This window comes from Xiphias gladius, chromosome 16, assembly GCF_016859285.1.
Source record: "Xiphias gladius isolate SHS-SW01 ecotype Sanya breed wild chromosome 16, ASM1685928v1, whole genome shotgun sequence".
Taxonomy (NCBI): domain Eukaryota; kingdom Metazoa; phylum Chordata; class Actinopteri; order Istiophoriformes; family Xiphiidae; genus Xiphias; species Xiphias gladius.
Genome location: NC_053415.1, coordinates 21,538,590 through 21,554,864, shown reverse-complemented (window position 1 = coordinate 21,554,864; position 16,275 = coordinate 21,538,590). Strand labels below are relative to the sequence as shown.

Here is a 16,275-nt window from a genome sequence, read left to right as displayed (position 1 = left end):
TCATACCAACACACTCTTCTTTAAAAACTCCCCCCCATGTTGCAGCAGAATATTAGTCACTCATGCTTTCCCATCACATCCCCCCTGCTTCTATCTCTCTCAAAGTCAGGTTGTAGTTGTAGAGTTGTAGTTGTACTGTTGGATTAGACTGCATGAGTTTTAACTAGGTGTACCTAATAAACTGCCAACTAAGTGTAGTTATCAATTACATGCTTTAATGGTGTTTTCGAGATAGTTGTGCCATTTACCCACACTAGTGCTAATAGAGAACACTACATTTATTCAGAATATTTGTCAAAGCAAGATGTTTAAATGTTAAACACAATGTAGTTAAATGATTCATTTTGGAAAGACATCAAGAAAGCCTTTGTATGGATTCATGTCCCACAGCAGTCCCCCCTTTGATAGGCAGACATTGGCCAGGGTTGCAAGTCCCCTCTTGACAACTTGCAATAGAAAACTACAAAAGCAGTTGTATTCCTTTTTTGTTTTTCAAAATGACTAGAAAGAGCTCCACGTTGGCTGGAGCAGTCCAACACTACACACATTGTCTGTAAGGTAGGATTGTGTGTGTGTTTGTGTGTATGTGTGTGTGTGTGTCTGTGTGTGTGCTGTTGTTGTTCCTCACCGTAGCTTATCAACGCGCACACACCAGGAGACACACACACCCACTGGGAGATGCTTCAAAGCATGGCATCGCTGTCGGCTGAATTGCTTTGTGTTTCATGTGTCCTCTATTCCTCCACCCAGTGCCCTCCTTCCCTCCCCCTTCCTTCCCCATTCTTTATTAATGGCCCAGATGTGGCGGTGGCACATGGGGAGCTCATTACACCAAAGACGACACAAAACAGTTGCTTCCATATTCAAACATTTTGGGAGGAGGCGCTTTCATGTAATATGTAACCGAACCTGTTTACAGCTTCTAAAACTAACAGTCTTGCTTGTTTGACAGTTTCCACCCTGTGTTTGATTAGGTGAGAAGGAGGAAGAGAAGGAGGAAGAAGAGGAGGATGAGGAAAGTTCATGCATTATGTAACTTTTATGTAGCTGTGGCTGGTGCAAGAGTTTTCTTCTTGTGTTTCAGGAAGGAGTAAGGAAAGCAAGAGAAGGAGGAGGAAGCAGGGAGGAGGAAAGGACATAAAGTAAATGGGGAGGAGGTGAGGAGGAAGAGGAAAAAGGCAAGTGGAGAAGATGCCAGAGGTAAATTGGGTAAGTAAAGGAGAGTGTGATGGAAACAAGTAGAGGGAGGAGAAAGCAAAGGCGAAAAACAAGTGGGGGGAGGAAGGGAAAGAGGTGATGAACATGAAGTGATGAGAACGAAGAAGACGACGGAGGAGATGAGAGACGTGGAAAAAATGATCCACTGAGGACTAAAAAGGGAGGGTAATGGAGGAGAAAATAAAGGGTGGACAAAAACTATGACAAAGTGAGGAAGAGGAGGAACTGAAGGGGAAGATGAGGAGGACATTGAGAATGGAAGAGGTGATGAGGACTAGGAGGGTGAACTGGGAGAAAGACAAGAATAAGAAGAAAGAGATGGAGGGAGAGAGGGAGGAGGAGTGGAAGAAAAGAGGCGTGGGGAGGAAAGAAAGAGAAAGAAAAAGAGAGATGGAGGTGATGTAAAGGTGATGAGGAGAAAGATGAGAAACTGAAAAAGAGGAGCCTGGCTGAGAAGGAGATGAGGAGGAAGAGGTAAAGCAGGGTGACATAGTGGAGGGGGAAGACGTGGGGGAGAGACTGGAAGAAAAGACGGAGGCCAGCGGGGACAGAGTCTAGGGTATTGTTGAGGAGGAGGAAGAGATCAAGGATCAAGGGAGGAGAATTGGGTCAAGGGGGAGAAAGAGAAGAGGATGGTGTATGAGAAGGAGATGGAGGAGAGTGAGGAAAAGGAAGAGGGACAAAAAAAAGATGAGAAAAATCAAGAGTTGATGAGGAAGACAATGTGAGAGAAGGAGCAGAGGGGGCTAAGTGTGAAAGAGGTGATGAGGACTAGGATGTGAAGAGGGAGGAGGACAAGAAAGAGGGGGTGGACGAGGAGCGGGGGGAGGAGTGGAATAAAAGAGGTTAGGGAGAGGGAGAGAAGGAGGGGCAGAACAAAAAAGAAAAGACAAGGACCAAGAAAGAGGTGAGGAAGAGGAGGTGGTGAGGAGAAAGCTGTGGAACTAAAAAAGAGGAGCCAGGGGAGAGATTGGAAGAACAAATGGAGGCCAGATACCAGGATGAAAAGATGAGGGTGGTGGAGGAGAATGCAAAAAGAAAACAGAGGATACAGAGCGTAGGATGAGGTGAGGAAGCGGAGGAGGTGAGCAAAAGTAAGTGAGGAGAAAAGGTAAGAACCTATCTACAGAACAGGAAAAACAGGCAGTGGAGGAGATGAGGAGGAAGAGGTGAGAGAGGAGGGTGTTGAGGAGGAGAAAGAGATGAAGGATTGGATGGAGGAGAGGCATGGGGAAGAAACAACTGTGTTGAGGAGGAGAAAGAGAAGAGGATCATGCAGGAGAGAGGATAAAAGAAAGAAGGACAAAACATAAAGACAATTAGGTGAGGCAGCTCAGGAGGTGAGGAAGAAGACGAGGAAAGAGGCAGCGGGGGAGGCTAAGGTGAACTTACTAAGGCAAGTTATAAAGGTGAACTGTCATGAACTTTTTATCAGTGTCTCTGTTTCCTTCTGATTCTGAGCCGTGACACGATGAAGTGAAGAAGGGGAGAAGGAGGAAGTGAGGAAAAGGAGGTGAGGAAGAGGAGGAGGTGGGCGTCGGGAGTCAGATTCACTTTCGTCACAGAAATTTGTCGTGTTGATTGGAGGTGTGAACGCGGCAAATCTGACAAACCTCTGTCACAAACCGAAAGAGAGAAAAAAAACGAGGTGGCTGTGTGTTAGTGTGTGTGTGTGTGTGTGTGTGTGTGTGTGTGTGTGTGTGTGTGTGTGTGTGTGTGTGTGTGTGTGTGTGTGTGTGTGCTACACCCAAGGGGGACAGCCAACCTTTCCAGTGAACAGTCTTTATCAGCCTCCTGTTTGGGTTTGTATCTCTAACACATGATCTGCTGTGATTGACCTCCTCAGTAACACGGTGCTGGGACTACGGAGCGAGAAGAGGAACTGAGTGGACAGCAGTTAGCTTCCTACAAACTAATTTCCATATGCTCAAATTTCCTGCGTTATATGACCGCTGGGTAGGGGCCCGTGATGAAGTATGGCACGAGTGTGTTATCTTGATTACGTGCTGACTGTTGCCCGCAGCTCGACATCTACCCAGCTCAGTGTGGCTGTATCCTCTGTTACTGCTCTTCTCTTGCAATATTTAAAACCAATCTACCAAACAGGAAAACTGGAAAATGTCCAGATCTATATCCACTCAGCGGCCAGTTTATTAGGTACACCTAGCCAAATTTGATGCAGTCCTGCAATAAATCCTCCCTTCATGTAGGTTACAGTGTTCAGTTTTTGTTGAAAGTGGATTAGAGAGGTGTAGAGTCAACTGCTTCGTTGTGTACAACTGTATCATTCTCGAGGTGTTTCTATTATGTCCATCCCATCCCAAACCAATGAGGTTTGGTTAAATAACAGAGGAACTTCTTCCGTATAACGTTATGACAAAATGAAAGAAAGCTGAACAATAATTAGATTTCTTCACAGGCTTTACAGGCTAATTTTAAAATAGTTATGTTGAACTCTACTCATCACGCTCCGTAGTGAGTCCAACAACGATTTTCAACTAACGTAGGTCATCAGTGGGTGAGGTAATGGGCCTGTCGTCACCACCTTTCAGCATTCAGCAGTGCAGGAAATCCGTGTGAGACCACTACCAGAGTGTTGCTGAGGGGTCCATCTGTATTACGTTTGATTTCGTGAGTAACCACGATGAAATACGGACTAAATGAAGTTCTGGTTTCTGTTTATTTTCATTTTTCTGCTCACCCACTCTCTCCTGTGCACTCTCTTTTCTTTGTCTCCCTCTGGGTCATTCTCAAACTCTTGGCAAAGTGTTGGGAGGAGGAACGGAGATAAAACCATGTCTGAAAAGGCAGCTCCCCAAACTGTTGCCAAAAAGTTGGAAGTATACTGTTGTCTAAAATATCATTGGACGTAGCAGCATTAAAATTTCCCTCCACTGGGGCCCAAACTACGAAAAACACACTCAGAGCAAAACCCCATCACCGAACGTGGACAAGGGTTTCCACTGTGACTCGTCATGCACCCTGTGGATGAAATCTCTCAGTTGTGTTGTGTGAACCAACGCTTTATGCTTTGAAGGGACTTGAGCTCAGCTATGTTAAACACTGCTGTAAGAGCTCCGAAATTCACTAGAACCAGAGACCCACCACAAATGTGAGACCTGACCTGTCCCCGAAGGACTTAAATCAGCTCTGAAGATTTCACCCTTAGTTGATTTGGCAACACCCGTGGTTACCACGGTAACAGAAGAAATGCTGACTATTATAAACTAGTATAAAAATTAGTATAAAACATTGGGTTTGGGTTCATGAAAATTTTAAGCTTTATAACTATGCTGCAACTTTATACTATATAATGTCCAAGGGCTATTTTTTGCATGGAGTGCAGGTATTTTCCCAAGGCACACCAAATGTTTTCCTTTTCCTGCACCTGTTTGGTATTTTACTGACTTGTTGTTTGCTGCAGTAAGAAGAGAGGCACAGTAGAGGGAATGTCTCTGGCAAACCAGGCAATGCCTTCTGCTGTCTGGTGTTCTGGATCAGATCAACAGCCCATGGAGCACCGCCACATGGCGTGCCGCATTAAATATAAACCTCTAAAAAAAAAAAAAAATCACTCAAATCTCTTCTTGCCTTTGTTTTTCAAATTGCTTTACGGTCTTTAATCAGTAGAGACATCAAACTGCACAGAACTGCACAGTTTTACCTTTTGTTAAACAGGTTTTTAGTTCAAGAAAAGGACCCAGTTGTTTTTCATATTAAAGTCTGCATCATGTCCAATCGAGTTTTCTTTTAGCACTGCTTGGTCTCATCCTGCTATTTCCCATTTTACCCCTAAACCTTCCATTGGTTTTGCCTTGTTTAGGTGTTTTCACATTCAGCCTTTGTGAATCTGCCACTGTGTAACATGTGTGAACATGTGTCCGAAAATGCGCGTGTCTGTCCATTAGTGTGTGTACGAGTGTGTACGTGTGTGTGTGTGTGTGTGTGTGTGTGCGTGTGTGCGTGTGTGTGTCTGCTGACGTACTACGAGGGGGTCAGTGGATGCTGTATGAGCCGAGCAGACCTGCGTGTTTGTTCAATCTGTGGCTCCACTGTTTCAAATCAAATCTCCTGTAATTAGTCATGTGTTTCGAGTTCAGGGTGTTTTCAGTGGGCTGCGCGAGTGGGTGTGTGTGTATCTGTGTAATCAGGAACAGCCATATTCATGTGGGTCTCGGCCCAGCCTCGCTGGAGGAATATTGGTGACGCTGATTCGGGCGGCTGTTTGCAGAGATGTTCCCGTTAGATCTGCACTTGTATAACATCCACATCATGAAGGATGGAGGGTAGCAATCTTGCAAGCGTCCACGTCACCAAACAACTCAGGATAGTTGTATGTTTGCAGTTGGTTGTGTGGGGGTTAACAGACTTTGCATGGTCAGAATAGCACAATATCCGTAACACTTGCATTTAATTCCCTTGATCGGCCAACTTTGGCTGATGTGAGGCATCCTTGTTTGTTTGCTTTTCCAGGCCCCTCTACACATATGATTTACCAAGAAGTCAGTTCTATTGGAGATTCCCACCTGGGCTGTGACATGAATGGTATTTAAAACTGGTAATTACAGTAATTCCAACATTGGATGAACATGCAATCAGTGATTATGTATCTCTGTAATACCAGTACGGCAGTGGGTGTAGTGCACCAGATCACAGACAGGCAGGAGGAACTGATCAGAGTCTTCTAGCAGGTATGACGACAGGCAAGGTTTCCCTGTACAGACTGTGGTCCCCCCACTTTGATCACAACAGGACAACAACAACAACAAAAAAAGCAATATTATGCAATTTTTTCGCCCAAAAATGTGCTTTTGGCTCAGTCTGAACACACACCTTTACACTGCTGACACACAATGACAGAGCCTTTTGACTAGGCAAAGTAAAAAGGCCTGGCCAGTTGTTGCTGCTGCCCTTCACAATCAGTCACAACAAAAGATGGTTTTGTTTATTAAGGTTAAGTTTTCTTTTCCGTGCATAATTATTATAAGACGTTTTTAAGATTTTTAAATGTGTGAAGTGTTTAAATTCATTTAATTATTTCAACATTGCTGCTTGGCTTCGTCTTCCAGACATCCTGGCGTTTTACACATTTTTATAAAAACTTCTCTGAATCTCATGAGAAATGCCTTGCTGTATTCGCTGTGTCAAACCACCATTTTATTCACTGTATGACAGGCCATTTATTTACCGATATAGAAAACGAGCCTTCACAGACGTTTGGAGACAACAGGAAGTTTGGCTTATATTTTTTTCTGCTACACCGAAGTTTTCAACCATATCTGTGAATGATGATTTTCCTTGTCCACACTGCAAGGAAACTGGTGTTTCATTTAATGTTGTTGTTGTTGTTGTTGTTGTTGTTTGTTGTTTTTTTCAGATTCTTCCACTCTGAAGAGCATTTTCAGCTCCCGTTAGTGTGGATGAAATGCCAAAATCGACAGAGAAATGGATGTTAACATTCCACATGAGCATGGACATAGCTTCAGAGACAGAATGACAAGAGGGAGGAAATCAGACAGCAAAGAACTGAAATCTCCCTGGAGACGGATAGAGAGAAAGGGAGACAGTTTCCACTTATTCTTCTTCAGCTGACCCTTCCTTCACCCCCATCCCCCTATCTCTATGTGCGCCCGTCTCTCTGTCTGTCTTCCAGTGCTGCCCACACACATATTTGGTGTTCACAGCTCTGGCATGCAGTCACACATAGCCTACAGCATGCGCGGTAAATACATAACAGACAGACAATAGAAACTGAACATGAAGATGCACACATGCGCCCACACACAGAAATTGTTTGTGCATGTTTACAATGCTGTTTTTGCCGGTTGCCAGGTTTCATGCAGCCAGCCGGGCTTGTTTACAGCTGCGACCCACACCAGTGCTGCCTCTGTGCCACGTTCACCGTCTCTGCTGGCCTTCGCGGAACTCAGTCAGAAGGACTGGAAGTGCAAATTAGAGGGGCTTTCTCAAAAAGTATATGGTTTGCGCTCATGTCTAGCCAAGTTTACTTTGCACGTAGTCTTCATTGTTGGGTTGCGTAACATGATCCGTTGTCCATCAGTCTCTTCCATTTTTTTCTTTCATCGTTTGCCATTTTGTGTTTGCCCAGGTGAGGCCCAAGGCTGAAATTATGGTCTTCCGAAGATAAACTTAAACATCTCTGTGGGTCTTTGCAAAGAAAGTTGTCGATCACAGAGGCTCACACACACCTCCCAAATCTCAACGACACATTGTAACAGCCTCTTCTTGAAGGGTGTCGACTGGCTGATGCAGCTCCTATTGGGTGGCACGTTCAAAACGGAACAATGAAAAACACATAAACATTATACATATCAGACTGTGCAATCAGTACACATGGCTGTTTGTGTTGAATAAACATGGACTGCACAAACAGTCCAGCAAGAAAGCAAGAAAGCAAAAATTTGCTTCAGGTTCATTCTGATTAGAGTGATTCCACTTGCACGTGATTAAACAATTAATCATAACAGACAATTGATCAGTAATGAAAATAATCATTCGTTACTGTGAATTAATCTATGGTTAGTCAGTGTTCGCTGAGAATGTACAGCAATGTTTTTGGTAATGCTCTTGACGTCTCCTCCAGTTCTAAAGTTAATGTTTGCATCAAAAATCCGAATGGGGAAAAAATGTGATCTCAGTGACTTTGACTGTGGCATGATTGTTGGTGCCAGACGGGCTGGTTTGAGAATTTCTGAAACTGTTGATCTCCTGGGATTTTCACGCACATCATCATCTAGAGTTTAGTCAGAATGGTGCAAAAAACAAAGAACATCCAGTGAGCGGCAGTTCTGCGGACAGAAACGTCTTGTTGATGAGAGAAGTCAGAGGAGAATGGCCAGACTGGTTGGAGCTGCCAGAAAAAGGCTAAGGTAGTTCAGATAACCACTCTTTACAACTGTGGTGAGCAGCAAAGCATCTCAGAATTCACAACACGTCGAAACCTTGAGGTGGATTCTGGATTCAGCTCCTGTCAGCCAAGTACAGAAATCTGAGGCTGCAGTGGGCACAGGCTCACCAGAACTGGACAGTTGAAGACTGGATACCGCGTGGTGCTGCAGTGGTTAGGGGGAAACAGCCTGTCTCAGTATTGTTGCTGACCATGTGCATCCCCTTTATGGCCAAAACTTACCATCATCTAATGGCTACTTCAAGCATGATGATGCACCGTGTCACAAAGCAAGAGTTGCTTCAAACTAGTTTCATAATCATAACAATGAGTTCAGTGGACTTCAGTGGCCTCCACAGTCACCTGATCTGAATCCAGTAGAACACCTTTTGGGATGTGGTAGAACGGGAGATTGGAAGCAGGAATGTGCAGCTGGTAAATCTGCAGAAATTATGTGATGCAGTCATGTCAACATGGACCAGAATTTCAAAGGAATGTTTCCAAAATCTTATGGAATCCAGGCCACGAAGAACTGAGTGCTCGTTGAGTGTATGCTCCAAATAGGGTGAAAGCTCTGGATTTGAATGACCCCATGATCTTTCCTTTAGTGCCGCCCTCAGGACAAAAGTTACATTTCTAATACTTCCACGGGTACAAAGTCTCTAAAGATGTGTTCAGACAGAAAGCAAAACCCATAATTTGTATCATTCATGTGAATTTGACCACTGGACCATTTGTGTTTACTTGTCCCAAACAGCAAATGTACCAACTGTGCAGGGATAGCCGTAAGCTAGCTAGCAACAGACGTACTGACCGTTTGTGTGGGAGTGTGACTGTGTCTGTGTTCAGACTCTGGCTGAACTCAGAACTCTTTCTGTTTTTTCCCTCCATCAGCCTCTCTATTATTCCCCCCTATGTTCATATGTTTATGATTCAGATTCATAAAGACCCGGAAAATGTGCAAATATTTTTACTCAAGTTGAAACTTGCACGGACACCTCTTTACATGGATTCATGCTGCCCTGGGCAATTTGCAACTAATTACTTCTTTCCATTCCATTTGTATGCAATAATGCCACCTACAAAATTTTGAATTCCGGCTTAACACAGAGTTACAACAGCAAAATTTTCAGTCTTTGTTTGGGCTATGCAACACTTTCAAATTGGAATATGTAACGGACATTAAAGTCTATCAGTGGTTCTAGCAGGACTTTCAGTCTTGTTTAATTCAGAAAAAGTAAACTCAGTGTGGTGTCCCAGCATCACTATGCTTTACAGTGATACGCATGCACACATTCACAATGGAAGCTTTTAAGTAACACCACAACCTTTCACCGTCAGTCAGTGTAGTTCTCTGTTCAACCACAGTCCTGTAATGTGGTCCACATGAACTGCTGAGGAACTGGAGCAGTTTAGGTCGAGTGACTTGCTCAGACTAACTTACTCATTCACCCCTACACTCACATTTTCCCCAGTGTTTGGGGGATTTAGACTAGAGCATTGTTATGTTGCCTCTTTCTCCATGGTTTCTTCTCTTTTCCCCTTCACCTTCTGTTTCTCTCTTCTTCCATTCTCCGCCCCACCACTCTCCTTGGCCTTGATATCAAATAAAGATGAAGGTGTCGCTCTAATCGACATTGTTGCCAATGAATCATTTAGCAGTGCTAGTCTAACATCCCAGATTCCAGGTCAGTGCATTTCACTACACTTCCCGCTGCCAGCAGGGTTTAGCCTGGTTTGTCCTGCCCGCTGCAGACTGGCAGCGCTGTGTCTCTGCTGTTGCCAACCAGTAAACACCAAATGCTTTTTCTGCCCCGGCCATCCCTGGGGCACCGAGCCCCGTTGTGTGTAGGCATTTCCCCGCTGGGCCGGAGAAATGCTGAGGGAGTGGAATGTTTTTCAGAGAAGCATACATTTACCCCTCAGCCTGGTTTGGGTGGGATTCATGCTTTTGTACAAATCTGATCTGGAATTATTTGGTATCACACACTAGCAAAGTTGGAATCTGTTGCTGTGATTCCTCTTAGAGAATAAGTTGTACGTAATATCTGTCTTTTGTTATCTGAAGCACTTTTATGTTCTTTGGTTTAGCACGCTTGTTTTTTATCTTTTATTTCACTGGTATTTAGGTTGTAAGTTTTTGTATGACTGTTAAGACTTAATAGTATAGGTATATATTTTATTTGACTGTAACTTAGTGTCACTTGCTGAACTTCTTAGCTCGGATTTTCTTGAGAAAAAATATTACGCCTTTGACATTTTCCTGGATTTTCCCATGTGTTGATTCAGCTGTATTTTAACAAATTGAGTATTTAAAAAAAAACAAAACATAATGGACAAATATCAAAAACAAAGTATGATTACAATGGCATGTGGGCATTAGTATGGTAGAGATAGAGTAAAATATTTCCTGATGTTACTTTTTGATGCCAAATAGGTAGAGTTTTGTACAAAGAGTAAGCAGAGTAGATTTTAGCTTTGGCCAACAATGTCTATTTGTTTTTTCTTTTTTTCCCCCGTTATTTAAAATTGTTTGTGTAATTTTCTAGTGAAAAAACAAGTTTCAATTTCATGATGTGATGTGATAAATTTTATAACATTATTGGAGTACCAGGCTGCTTTGAAAGTAGTCATACTTTGAATGTCACACTTGTATGCTCTGCTCTGGATTGCACCTGTGTATTTTCAAGACAGGGTGTTCCTTTCAAAATGACCACAATGACTGAAAAGACGGGTAACTTTTCATAGTACAGTCCATGAAAGTTCTGCTTAATTTCCCTCTGGCAAAAAAATATAGGTAAAATATTGAACAAAAATTAAAAACAACATTATATTTATAATTCCTGCATACTAATGAATGCATTTGCTTGCTTGTAATTACATATCTGCATAAGCTTGATTTACATGAATGATTTCATTTACAGAATACAACACATGCAGTGTTGTCAATAGGCATGCAAAGCACATTCACAAGCCTGCAAGTTGGAATACAAATCAAACATACTGCTCATCCTGAAGCAACCAGATCACGAAATTGTTATTAATAGAGCTCCATACCTGTCTCTAATTGCGGCAGTGGGTGAAGGAGTTTTTTTGTGTGCGTCTGTGTGACAGAAAAAAAAGATTGTTTGCGTCTTTGTGCAGATACATTTACAAGTTTCAGAGCATGACAGTTCTTTTATGTTTTTGAGTGTTTAACATTTTCACTGTTATGGATACAATTATTTTGTATATGTGAATCTTTCTGTGTGATTCTGTATGAACCTCTCTCTCTCTCTCTCTCTCTCTCTCTCTCTCTCCGTTTCTGTGTGTGTGCTTATGTGTATGTGTGTGTGTGTGTGTGTGTGTGTGTGTGTGTGTGTGTGTGTGTGTGTGTGTGTGTGTGTGTGTGTTTGCAAGTGTGCTGCAGTGTAGCAGCCAGTAAAAAGTAGGTCAGGAGAGAAGGGCTCCCTAGAAGACGATGTGAACTTGTCACCTTGAATCTTGTTAGACGCTGCTGAGGGAAGAGAGAGGGAGAGACAGATGTGAGGACGAGGACAAGGAGGAGGAGGAGAGGGGAGGTCCAGAAAGGAGAGAGAGAGAGAGAGCAAGAGAGCGAGAGAGAGAGAGAGAGAGCGAGGGAGAGGCGGAGGAGGAGGAGGTGCAGAGCGGGGAGGAGTGATGGGGACAAACAAGGAAAAATGAATGGGAGGGGAAAAAGTAAGTAAAAGTAAGTCCTCCTGACTGTCACATATTCATGAGCCCTCAATGGCTTCATTTAGTTTGGATCATGCCATCATGCACAATAACTAATATACTGTACTGTCAGTAAAAACAGAATCAACAACAAAAACAAAAACCCATCCAAACTTCCAGATGTTCCATTTGGACATCTAGAAAATGTCTTTATTGAAGCCAAAATAAAGAAATGAATCCATCCTTCCATGTGTCATTGCTGGATGTTTTACTATATGTAACTGATAAGATTGGTTAAACATTATTTACAGGTACCCTGTGGAGTTGTCTTGTAAGTTTACACCAAACCACATTGTTTGTTTCCTTGAGATCTAACAAAAGTGTTAAATGTATTTCCCTCCCCGTGAAATATCTGTAAACCCGTTTTATTCGTTTGTTTGTTTGTTTTTGTTAAATCCTGCATTATTTACACGTGTTGGCTAGCTGGCAGCTTTCTTCCGCCCTACCTTTTGCTGGTGCGGTGCTACGTTTTTGTTGTATTACTGCCACTAACTCTTAATCAGTGGAATAGCATCACATGCGGGCTCGTACGAGTGCATGTGTGTGTGTGTGTGTGTGTGTGTGTGTGTGTGTGTGTGTGTGTGTGTGTGCAAAAAATAAAACAGGTTTCCACCTATTACAGCACTTGATAGTGCCACTGGTGGTGTTTGTGACATTAATACAGAATCAAATGACTCTATGCAATTTGAAAGTATCACTCGTAGTACCAAACCCACTGAGAATCAACACCAATTCTACACCTCTTAGTCTCTTTTAACTAATTGTTTTGGTTTTCCAGTATATAGACTGTATGGTTGATTCTTATGGCTCTAAATATCCCCTACATAAAACCTAACTATTAATAAGGTCAGCTGATTTTGAAATAGTCTAAGTTCTTTTGCACAAACATTTTAATTGCTAACTGATTATTTTCAGTTACTGTGATTTTAGTTTTGTTTGTTTTATGTGAAAACAAACAAAACTGAAATCGCAGGTTATTTCGTGGTTACAGTAACCTTTCACTAAACTCTGTGATGCCTCTGCTGTAGTTTTATAGCTTACTTCCAGCAGTTGCCTAAACATGATAATGCTATTAATATACAGTGATATCTGGGATTGTTCACCCATTCTCATGAGGGCGCATGAAAAAAATCAATCTGTAAACAAACAAAATTAACAGCTTAAGCCAAGTGATGGCACTAGACACTGTCGGTGTTTGTTTATCATGGCTTGATGGATAAATTCATGTGTTTGAGGTAAAATTATGATGTGAATAAAAGAGAAGATGTGATTTAGAGAGAGGAAGAAATAATGAGTATCTGACTACTAAAGTTCACACAGAGACACATGGACTTCAGTTAGTGTTTTCCCATTTGAAAAGGAGAGATAAACCATTGATCTCTATTCATTACTCTTCTCCCCTCAATGCCATTGACTTTGTCTCGCTCTGCCTCAGTCCTTTTCACTTTAGGAAAACCCTTGGTCGAGTCAAAGCACAATAAATGATGGTAGACGGGAAAAAAACAACATGTGAAGTCATAATTGACATCTTTAAAACCCTTTATAGACCATGCCAGCACTCCGGAGAGAAGTACGAGGAGAAAGGGGATCGAGACGGGGGGATGAAAGGAGGATGAGTGAAACAACAAGGGACATATAGAGGCTGATCTGATCTCAAACAGTACACTCACTGAGGATGTGTTCAAACTTTCCATTGAAGGACTCTGTTGTGTAAATAGCATGTAACAGAAGTCACTCAGTCCCTGTGCACAACTGACTTGCTTTTTTCATTTGGCTATGAACATGGTAAATCCATTAACATGAAGGTCACTGGGTAATGGACATATACAGGAGAGCTCAAACACTTCAGCTCTCCTTAGTGGACAGATTTAAAAAAAAAAACAAAGAAAAGAAAAGCGGTGACATCATATAAAAAAGCTTTATGTCTCTAATTGAGACTTTTACTGGAAGCGTTTGTTAAACAGTGTCAACAGTATTGGATAAATCACAACAAATTCAATGATAGTTACTAAAAATCAGGAAAATATGAGATACCATAAATAAGAGTTAGAGCAAAGGTATTGTCAAAATGAATTAGTACTGTAACAAGAAAACAAAGGTATAAACCAAAAGTCAGATTACTTACACCTGTGCCAACTGATAATTCTGGTTTCTGATTGGCTGGACTTTTAATAACTGGACATATAACTGGATACCTGTGTTTGTTTGTCTGGAAAGACAGTTTTAATATTATCATGTGGATGTAACCCTATCCTCTATTCTTATAGGCTGAGTATGTTCAAAATTTCCGAACAACCAGAAAAACAAAAACATTTTTTTAAAATCTCCTCAGGCCTTTACCACAAAGCCGGATTTGTGCTTAGCGAGGTAACTTCAGGTTTAACCCGGGGTTTTCAGGGTTACGACGGTGGTTCAATTCTTACCGGGGAACATCGCCATGGTTACTTTTGGAGCTCGGTCCTCTGATCGCGCGAGGGTCTTTTAGGAGGGCGAGAGTGTTCCGAGACCATCAAAAACCCTTTAACTTTCCCTGATGATTTTCTACATGAGAGATGCAGATTCTCGTCAGAGGGAGTAACCCATCTTTGTCAGCATCTTGAGCCATATGTTGCCAGTGGGACACGTAGGAGTAACGCGCTTACAGTACCACAGACTGTATCCATTGCCTTGCATTATTTTTCTTCTTTTGCTGTTATGTATGTTGTGGGCGGTGCAGAAAACACAGTCAGCATCGCGAGTCCCAAGGTGGCACATGCTCTAACAGGGCTACTGGATGCCTTTGTCATGTTCCCTGACCACTTGCCCACGCTGTCCATAAAAGAGGGCTTTTATGACTTTGCAGGTAGACATTATGTGACAGCTTGATCTATAAATAAAGTCGAACCTAATACGTATACTGTTGTATATTAAATGCAGCTCCTTTCATAGGGTTCCCCATTGGTGCCATTGATTGTACCCACATTCCCATCTCTGCACATCTGGGTGAGAATGAAGCCGATTATGTGAAGTCAGTTCAGAGCAACATTCAGATAAATCTTGCGATGGTAATGTTGCAGCGCACAATGCGCATTTTACATTCAATTTGCACATTAATAGCAATATCTTGCCTTAAGTTTGAACTGATATTTTACTTTGTTTTTGTAATTCACACACACACACACACCTCTCTGTGTGTTTTTTGTAAGCTTTTGTCATTTTGTCATGTAGGCCTATGTGAGAGCCACTGTAACACGAAAATTTCCCCTTTGGGAATGAATAAAGTACACTGTTTATCTGATAAGGACACTCATTCTTTGGTCATACCAGCACCTTGCCTGCTTGGACGCTAAGGGTTTGCAGAAAATGCAGTAGCCTGGATAATTAAAGGTCATTCCCTTTGAGCACATATGGAAATATTCACACAGCACAGGTGTCACAGTTGGACTACCTTTCTCTCCACCATGGAATCCTTTCAAATGCACATTCATTCTCCATTGATTTTAATGCTGTCATCTTGTGGAAGTATTGTTAACCCCAGATGTTTTTGCAGATGACTTGTGACCATCACTGCATGGTCACCAGCATTGAGGCAAAGTGGCCTGGGTCAGTCCATGACTCCCGGATCTTCAGGGCGTCTGCACTGTGTCACAGATGTGAGCAGGGTATGACAACTGTACATAGCATATTATTTTTTTATGTTCTTTAAACTGCATTTTGTGATACCGATCATGGCAATATTCCTTTTATCATCAGGGCTCTTCAGTGGACTGCTGCTTGGTGACAGGGGGTACGCCTGTCGGCCCTTTTTAATGACCTCCTGTCCTGACCCTGATGCAGGGCCAAAAAATAGATTCAACGTGGCTCTTACCAAAACAGTGGTTAGGATAGAGATGACATTTGGAGTCCTGAAAGCCCGGTTCACTTGCCTGCGTGGGCTCAGAGTGGCCTCGGACTGGGCAGGATAATTACGGCATGTGTAGTGCTTCACAATATTGCCACCATAAGGAGGGAGAGGGCCCCTCCTGTGAGCCAACAAACCCCCTGATGTTGTAACTCCATCACCCTAGACCACCCTGTTGGCAGGGCTGTGTGAGAGGGCATCACGCAGCAATTTTTTGCCTGAGAAACACTTGCCTTTTTCTTTTAATTTTTTTCTGACATCCACAAAGAACATGCCTTTTTCTTTTCATTTACAAGTCTTATTATCTTTTGTTCTCCTGTTCCTGTTAACAAAAGGGAAATACATTTTTGTTTAGTTGTTTACCAAGCCTGGAAATAAATTAAATTACTGAAATACCTTCTTTTCATTCTGTAGCTTTCTCCAACTTGAGTTTTACTTTTTTCATTAAATGTTTTTTGCGTTCTATATCAAGCTTTCTGTACCTGATATCTACTTCCAATATCCTCTTGTAGAGAGACCTCCCATTGTCTGCTCC

At 42.3% G+C, this 16,275-nt stretch overlaps 1 protein-coding gene across 1 annotated transcript; it reads left to right on the top strand.

The window, feature by feature from the left end:
* Positions 1-14,554: 14,554 nt before the first annotated feature.
* Positions 14,555-15,962, top strand: LOC120801679 (putative nuclease HARBI1). The gene is given in 5 exon segments (XM_040148856.1): positions 14,555-14,702; positions 14,789-14,904; positions 15,390-15,501; positions 15,593-15,790; positions 15,793-15,962. Coding segments are annotated over 5 exon segments (744 nt in total).
* Positions 15,963-16,275: the final 313 nt, after the last annotated feature.